At 49.1% G+C, this 8606-nt stretch overlaps 2 protein-coding genes across 2 annotated transcripts; both read left to right on the top strand.

Annotated features, from left to right (window-relative positions):
• Positions 1 to 6826: 6826 nt before the first annotated feature.
• Positions 6827 to 7187, top strand: Pmar_PMAR017320 (hypothetical protein; the record flags this gene model as incomplete). The annotated part of the gene is made up of 3 exons (XM_002772044.1): positions 6827 to 6895; positions 6941 to 7015; positions 7083 to 7187. 3 exons carry the CDS (start codon positions 6827 to 6829, stop codon positions 7185 to 7187), a joined length of 249 nt encoding a protein of 82 aa, XP_002772090.1.
• A 377-nt stretch (positions 7188 to 7564) lies between these two features.
• Pmar_PMAR017319 (RNA polymerase subunit, putative) lies at positions 7565 to 8269 on the top strand (the record flags this gene model as incomplete). The annotated part of the gene is made up of 5 exons (XM_002772043.1): positions 7565 to 7628; positions 7673 to 7764; positions 7864 to 7968; positions 8018 to 8076; positions 8158 to 8269. 5 exons carry the CDS (start codon positions 7565 to 7567, stop codon positions 8267 to 8269), a joined length of 432 nt encoding a protein of 143 aa, XP_002772089.1.
• Positions 8270 to 8606: the final 337 nt, after the last annotated feature.

Raw genomic sequence — 8606 nt, 5'->3', positions numbered from 1 at the left:
GCCAAAAGCCTTCAGATTAGCGGTGAGGAGAGCACCTGCCTAAGTTGACAAATCCCAACTTCCCAACTGCGCTTTATGCGACCAAATCTACCCCGGCGGTAGAGCCCGCAAGCTATCACGGATTCGGTGACACGCGAAGGAAACTGAGCGAATAGAGAAACCGCTATAAATCTAGCAATCTTGCCACTGATTGACTTTCCTCAACATCTCTTTTCGCAAGCATGAAATCCCATGGAGTGCGGGAGGAGGTAGCAATCGCGGTTAGTCGGTCCATAATCATCCAAAAACGGTCCAATCAAGCTCGATCCTACCAATACCTTCGACATTGTTCCATTGACACCCACGTAGCAGCTACGTGGGTGTCAAATTGACATCCATTGACACTGTCAATGGATTCGTTGCACAGCTGCTGTGCAACGAACCCAACTAGGATGAAATTGGGTGTCACACTTCCCTATCATAGTGCGGATCCCCCAGCGCTGAGGCGATCGAGAACTTGCCCGTTTCATTCGAGCATGTCCAGAGCGTGCCAGCCTCTACAAAGAACGCGAGCTATACTCGGGTCTTTGCTCATATTTTTTTTATCTCCCTTATTTAACCGAGGTCTAGCGAGAGGTAGTTGTTCACCTCGGCCCTGGTTTGCGTTAGAAAACCGGCCACGAGAGATCATCCACCTTGCAGTTGCCGAAAGCTACAAATCACGGACCCAGTTTACGGGTTCCGTGTTGTGGTTTTCGACCACTGCCCCTCCCGAACTCGCAGATCAGAGGTTTCACAGGTTGCGAACCTGGGGTGCCTCTTTCGGAGATAGCAGCTCTGTCTGGGTAAACAGGGATGCTTTTCTGCTAGTTGGACTACCTTATCTAATTGTTCGACATCCTACTAGATCCTTGCTACCCTGCTGGCGTTGTGTTTGAGCAGCCCAAACATAGCTGGGGAATAGGTCTGCTGGAACCAGCCTGGAAGGAGAGCCTGAGACTCATGGACCAGCTCCCAGATGCCTTTCAACCTCGATATAGGAGTATTTGGCAAAAATGTATTTGAAAGAAATGTACCGAGGTGCACTGGATGGTACAGCTTGTCCTAGTAGAATCGATGGTTCAGTAGTACTAAATTAGCTAATGGTAAGTGTGTGAATTTCCTATCGGTAGACCCAGGTTCGATACCCACAACTAACACCTCAAACGCAAGAAACGATATGATAGGTGCTGCTATGATTCCTTAACATCATCCATACCCTCCTCAGCGGGAGTAGGGTAAAGGGAAGGGGACGAAGATGTAGGTGCTTGAGCAGCCACCAAGCGACCTACAAGAGCAGTGAGAGCTCTGAGGTCAGACCTTAACTCTGCCAGCTCAGCAGAGACAGCAGTAGAGCTTGACTTAGCTGGATCAGTTGTAGTAGAAGGAGGCTGACTTGGATGTGATGATATCGTAGTACCAGCGGGAGTCGGACTCGGCTGTGGTGGGATGATAGTAGTAGTAGGAGTGGTACTAGGAGTAGGAGTTGGACTCGGCTGTGGTGGCATGATAGTAGTAGTAGTAGGAGTGGTACTAGGAGTAGGAGTTGGACTCGGCTGTGGTGGCATGATAGTAGTAGTAGTAGGAGTGGTACTAGGAGTAGGAGTTGGACTCGGCTGTGGTGGCATGATAGTAGTAGTAGGAGTGGTACTAGAAGTAGGAGTTGGACTCGGCTGTGGTGGCATGATAGTAGCAGCAGGAGTGGTACTAGTAGTAGGGGTCGGACTCGGCTGTGGTGGGATGATAGTAGCAGCAGGAGTGGTACTAGGAGTAGGGGTCGGACTCGGCTGTGGTGGGATGATAGTAGCAGCAGGAGTGGTACTAGTAGTAGGGGTCGGACTCGGCTGTGGTGGGATGATAGTAGCAGCAGGAGTGGTACTAGTAGTAGGGGTCGGACTTGGCTGTGGTGGGATGATAGTAGTAGTAGGAGTGGTACTAGGAGTAGGAGTTGGACTCGGCTGTGGTGGGATGATAGTAGTAGTAGTAGAACTTAATTGCAACGGGGCAGTACTAGTAGTAGGGGGCGGACTCGGCTGTGAGGGAGTGGTGAGTGTAGTAGTAGTAGTAGTGGGAAGAGTCGAGAGAACGGATTGGCGGACACCTGAAGGCAAGGAGAATACAAAGGCAGGGAAGAAGGAACTTACCTGAAAGTCTTCCTTGCTCGGCCGTGGGGACGGGCCCCAATGGGGCCTCCAAGGGAGAACGGTCTTGGGGTCGCCTCATGACCACTGTTCTCCCTGTCAAAGCGAAGACGTCTTCCAGAAATGACGTAGTGTAACACCTAAGTGCTTCCCACGTGTTACTATCAGGATACATAGGTGATGGAGCGGGTGAAGTAGGCGAGGAGGTTCTGGCCCGCCTACGAGGCCGATAATTATTCCAGTTACTGGAGCGTTTATTGGCGGTCATCTTTAATGGTTAGTTCATCAAGACCATGAGACTTGGCTATATAAAGCTTCGTGTTAGCTTTGGGCTAGGCTGTCTCGTCTTTGTTACTCACGTTTGTTGCACCTACTTGATGTACTCACTGGTCACCGACACTCCTATCATATTTCGGCGAGGCGTCGCGCTGCCAACGCGGCGCTGGCTCCAATAACATATCTTGCGTAGCCACTGACATACCGCCTGTCTCCCCGTAGGGGCAGCCTGGTGATGGGATGGGGTGATCGATCTTCGCAATTGTGCTGCTCCATCTCTTGTTTTCTCTCTGTCTCTGCGAGTCTATCGCTGAAGTTTAGTGATTAAACCACAACACTCACTCTAACACTATATCTAGTATTCAGTCGTCAATATTGACGGGGTAGGAGTTCCGCCGTCAGTTAAAAATAACTCTCTACCTCTTCACGATAGACCACCATACCAGCGCCGAATCAAAAGTGCCAAAAGCTCGAACCACCAGACTCAGCTGGATAGTCAGGAATACGAAATAATCAGTCTCAACTTGCGGGGGTTAAGTAAACCCGGTTTACTCCGATGTTATGTGAATGAGTATAATCTAGTCTAATCAATTATTGATCTACCAATCGAATGCATGAACTGTAACATGAGCCGTGAGTGTATGTCAAATAGTGTGGAGAGGTCGGTACCACTAGCTTCATGATGTATTTGGTAGCGACGCCGTGATCCCGGTTGTGTGATTTCACTCGGGTTATTTCTATGATTTCATGTATGCATCTGAATGGAGCGGTTAGATGGAAGGTGGTGATCCTAGTTTCGATTTATAACGACATCTTGCTCACTAGCTGATCGAAGAAGATGATATTACCCGCCACGCACTGAATTTCCGTCCTGATCTTCAGCTCATCAATAGGAGAAATCCTTGGTGATGCAAGTAAAGTTGTGAATTCATCGAGAGCCGCAACGTTGGCCATAATAGATACCAGAATCTCATTGCTCACTCATGCATCTCCTATCAGACGCCTCTCAAGGCCAGTTCGATATTTCGATGCAACATGGAAACGTGCACTCTCACGAATAACCCCCGCCTCAGCATCGAGTAATTCTGCCACATTAGCTTGGCTCGTGACCCTAATGTTACCGTTCAACGGGCTCATCGCTATTATACGCAACCCGGCGGGTGCAAGAGCTAACTTATCCACCCTTGCTGGCATGGATGCGAGTCTTAGCTTAGCATCATTGGTAAGAGCTGGGAAATTGGCACTATCTTGAGCTCCCGTCACAGTACCAATCCTTCATAGCTCCACCAGTGGGGATAGCGTGACCTAGGCCATGCAGAACGCCGATCACGCGAACATCTCAGCCTGAGAACGGATCACTTTAAGGAAGTAGCTGGTTTTGGATCGATTCGTGGCTGCCGTGAACGAGCCAGTGTGATGGTTCGTCTGATACCAGTTAACTTTCATAGCAGCAAGCGTCAGGACACCTTGACTCAAGAACGCATTGTTAGCATCAACTGTGATCACTGGATCTTCTGTCCACCCTGCGCCACCAAACGCGAACTGGATTGAGCACGTCTCCGAGTGGTCGATGTCAAAGCGCTTTGGCAACGGAATATCCTCAGTGTTCTCAGGTAAGAGATCGCATTCTGAAGTCTCAAGTGTCAGACAATGGCAACTCACCACGGGGCGGACCAGGAGCTGCATTTGCACTCTCGAGAGCTTGAAAATAGTCTGGACTTTGCGTAGATGATGCGTCGCAGTTGTAAGCCACGTGCAGTTCCTCGCGAGTGATAGCTTATTTGAGCTATTGGCAATCACACCAGTTTCTGACGCAAGGCCTATGTCCGTCAGGCCGTTGAGACGAGCAGCACTTATCATCATCATACCATATGTACTTCATTAATGGTTTCGTCTCCAGTGAAACCGTCGAAAGATTCACCTTGGACTCTGGCTTTGACTTACGGTCCCGCACTAGTATCTGGGGTTCCCGTAACACCTTTGCCTTACTTCGCATGTCCGATTTATGTTCTCGCGTGCGCCATAGTAATCGATTACTATTTAAATTCACGCAACCCCGGATAGGCAGAATAATGAGGTCAGTTATACTAATAATAGATGAGCATACAGGTCAGGGACTGAATTTTCATTGATCTGAAGCTCACGTGAAGACGCGGGTCCTCACGGAGGATTGTTCTAGTTTGACTGTCCGCATACATGGCTCAACGATCAGCAGGCCGTAACGGTTGGCTGCGGGTAACAACAATTCTGCGAGGTCCCCGCAGGATATGCTCTCAGGTACCGGCGGTTAACCGTAGCAATGCTACGGCAAGGCATAACCATCACCAACTTTTGTAGGGAGGTTTTCTCGAGCACAGTCTTCTCTTCAATCCGTGGTTTCTGCGAATTATAGCTCCACTCGAGCTAGATCAGCCAGGAAACGCCAATAACTCTTCGCTTTGTTAGGAGTTCTGGCGCATGCTGCTGGAATGGAGCGCTGAACAAGGGGAACTTGATGCTAAGAGCGGAGGTGTCTACTGTAGGAGGTAGTACACAGATACATTCCGGATCGCGCTGGTTATCCGTCTTCGTTGCGTATAGCTGTATAACTAACGCCGTGAGGCTGGCCTAGTATTTCTATTTGTAGACTCTCAAGAAGTGAGCAGCATCCACTCGGGCTTCTCGACACTGACAACTTTGGTTGATAGGCTTCTGGATAGCAAGTGCAAGTGTGGCGCGAAGGAACAGCTTATACTGTGCAAGGTAAGATCTGAAAAATTTCTTGTACACATTTCTGCCGATCTATAATTAGTCTCGTCTCGAGCATCTTATTAGCGACGATGTGAAGAGAAGGCGATGTGCTGTTAACAGAGGCAAGTTGGCTGCTGCAGGGTGAGTGGCGAAAGGCCTGGCATTATCAGTGTTGGTGTGGGAAAACATGTACATGATTAACTACATGTGTTGCAGAAGATATGGAAATTTCGGGAAATTCTTGTCGGTTTCTCAACACCTCTACTGCAAGCTTCTAAAATATGTGAGAAATCGCCTGAGCTCAGCTGAGGAAAGCGAACATCTATTCTGATTAATTTTATCGGGAGGGTGACGAAGTTGTATTGACGTTCCAAATGTTAGGAAAGCACGTCTATTCTCAAGTAGCCACTTACAATAGGAAAACTTCGCGAATTTTGGATGCACATCGTAACATGGAATTCTTCCTTTTCGTGGGTATAGCGATTTATCAAAGAATCTTAGCGGTTTATCAGTCAAGCTGCGCTCCGGATATTATCGGACGACTTATCGGTAGCAGTAACCGAAGCTCGAGGAGAGCTGAAGCGTTCTGAAGCACGGCTTGACGAGGAAGAACGGTTTGCTGGTAGTATTCAATCGGAATGGGTGGGAGCAGGATGGCGATGCTTAGGCGAACTAAGAAAGCTGGAGGTTGATATTGAGATGCGAGAGTCCGCCCTCGTTGATCGTCGGGATGAGGTTAAGTGGGAAGTTCAGACTCCTGTTCCTTATGCCTTTCAGTTAGGTTGCTTCGTTGCGAAGTGTGGAGGAATCAGCGCAGGGGAAGTTACGAAAGTGTAAAGAAGAGCATGAGAGAGAAAGGAAAAGTCTGCAAGAGCAGCTGATGTCTCGTCGAGCAACGAAGAGGAAGGTGAACGGGTGCGTTTGCACTCTTCCCAATATTTGAATGCATCCAGTGGCCGCCCTAAGACAGGTGCTGCTTTTTCGTTAGAACATCGCGAAGTTAGTGCGTGCGAGTATTGAATCGGTCCTATTGTACTGCCATTCAGCTCAACGCTGCTATGAGTGCGGCCAAGTCGAATCTCGCTACAGTGCGTCGCCGAGTTAGGAGCTGCCAGCACTCACTGGAAGTCGCTCATTCCGATTTAGATGTCTATGAGAAAGTGCTTGACGAGGTTAGTAGCTCCTGAGTGGAGCTAGGGCTTACGCGTGCGCCTCTCCCACAAAGGGGCGGTCATTAGATCGTACTCCTCGCATTACGGTGCATTGAGAAAATTCGGTCTGGGTATGTTGGCATTTTTATATTTCCTAGGTTCCCGACATTATGACCGACCTTACAAATGGCGAACGAGAAACATGGCAGAAGGTGAGCGTCATGCCGTCTCGGTGTGCAATCGGGCTATGAAGACCAAGACGATAGGCTTAGCCTTCTTGTGAGGAGCTGCTTTTGCTGTCAGCGAGAGGATTTGGAACGCCAATTGGTGGTGACACTGGACAGACTGAGCGGAACCAATCACCAAATGGGGTCTGTGAGAAGTACCAGAGCTCATGGAATCGACGGTCGTAAGGATTGCTTACGGCGAGAAAAGAATGTAGGGGAATGCGCCAGCACACTTCATCCTGGAGCTCAGGAGCTGGACCAACTCGCGCAGCACCTTGACGTGATGCAAGAGTATATTGGCGACTTTCGACAGCGCAGACAGAGTGGGAGTTCTGTGGCAGGGAAGGAGACAGTAATAGCATTCTGGGATGGTCGGATCGGTCTGCTATCGGCTCAGGCGGTGCCCGATGAGAGTTTGGATGAACTTGCTCAGATGGAGCGCGGCTTTTTCGCGAACGCAGCGCAACTGCAGGTAAGATTATTTCGTGGAGAAATCAGAAGCCTTTCGGTGGGCTGGTGTTCTCTCTGTAGCATATCAGGCTAACGAAAGGGAGTTGGAGGCGCTAGCGAGAAAAACTGATAAGTTGAAAGAGGAGCTTATTGCTAGGCATAAGAGGAAGGTCGGGCACTATTGCGGTCTGTGAAGTTTTCGAGCGGCGCATCGCCCTGGACTCTAATGGGACGCCGGTCTGTGTTCAGAATCAAAATCGTGATGGGTGGCGGCGGACTGCTTGTCGAGAATGAAGAAGTGAACATAATGTGCTCATAGGAGCATCGCATGATAGTTTTGCAGCACGATCATTTTTGTACGACATGATGGCACGCAAGCAGCCTCTGTTTCCCATCGAATTTGCTTGCGTTGGGCTGGGCCATAGTCGGTTCGTGGGTGATCGTTTATTTGGGGACTGTGAAGGCGATTCAGTCGCTGAAGTAGTACTACTCAGCGGTTGGCTTTGTTGATAGGGGATATTCTTGCTGTGCAGTTGGGTGGTATCCGATTACTTGATCATCTCCGTGCATAATGTCTGCTATTTTCGATGACATGTTCGATGTTAAGAACATCGATGATGAGAAGTTTGACCGGGGTAGTCTCTCCGAGTGTCGAGAATCTCACCAGTGTTTCCTTCAGTATCTCGAATCAAGGCGCAGTCACACACTTACAATGCAGAGATTGAGGTTGACATCAACACCGAGATCTACCCAATCGGCAGCAGCGACACGGTAGTCTGGATGTTGGTCACTTTCATTGTTTGTGGTGATGATGAGCTAGATATTATGTGAAGAGAGGCGTTCGTGAGTTAAGTATGTTGCTGTCTTCAGTTGCGAATCGCTATTGCCTCGGCCGCTGACGCCAATGAGGGCTACCAGGGAGAGTCTGCCCAGCCAGGTATTATTGACGATTACGAGTATGCTATGTACGGCAAGGTAGTGGCGAGGGGGAATTCAGGGGAGTGAGGGCTATGAGCATTCTCAGGTTTACAAGAAGATGAACAAGACTGTGGGAACTGAGACCGTTGCTTCGCGCACTATCATGTAAGAACTGAGTCAAGCAGTCATGGGTGATTGTGCCGCGCTGATTGTGGAAAGGTATCGATGTGGAGAGTCTGGTTGTAGATACGTCTCTTTTGGTGGACTTTTGATGAAGTTGGAGGCACAGAGGAGCGATGTGGACGAGTCTATTCGTCTCGATGATCGTCTCTACCTCCTCATCAGGAAGGTCTATTGAGTGGCAGCTATTACTACTCTGAATGAGTATGTTAACGTTCCTCCAGGATCAGAAGTTTTGCGCAGTGTCCAGTAAAAGGGGTGTCGTTTATTCCATTGGCTCGCTACCTACCAAACTCTGCTAGTGTACTTGAACGCATCTGTTTACAAAGAGTTCTGCGCTGTAGCTTTGAATAAAAATTCACATTGTGATTCCCTTTTTCGCGCAATGCGCTGATACATCACACGTCCCACTATTATCATCTGGATCAACCGTTCATCATCATCACTACGCACGTCACCATTATCGCCAACGCTCCGCCCATCATACGGGAATCGTTACAATCGGCATCGTATGA

This window comes from Perkinsus marinus (genome assembly GCF_000006405.1).
Source record: "Perkinsus marinus ATCC 50983 genomic scaffold scf_1104296962102, whole genome shotgun sequence".
NCBI lineage: Eukaryota > Perkinsozoa > Perkinsida > Perkinsidae > Perkinsus > Perkinsus marinus.
The sequence above is the reverse complement of the archived record's forward strand: the minus strand, read 5'-3'. Positions and strand labels throughout refer to the sequence as shown.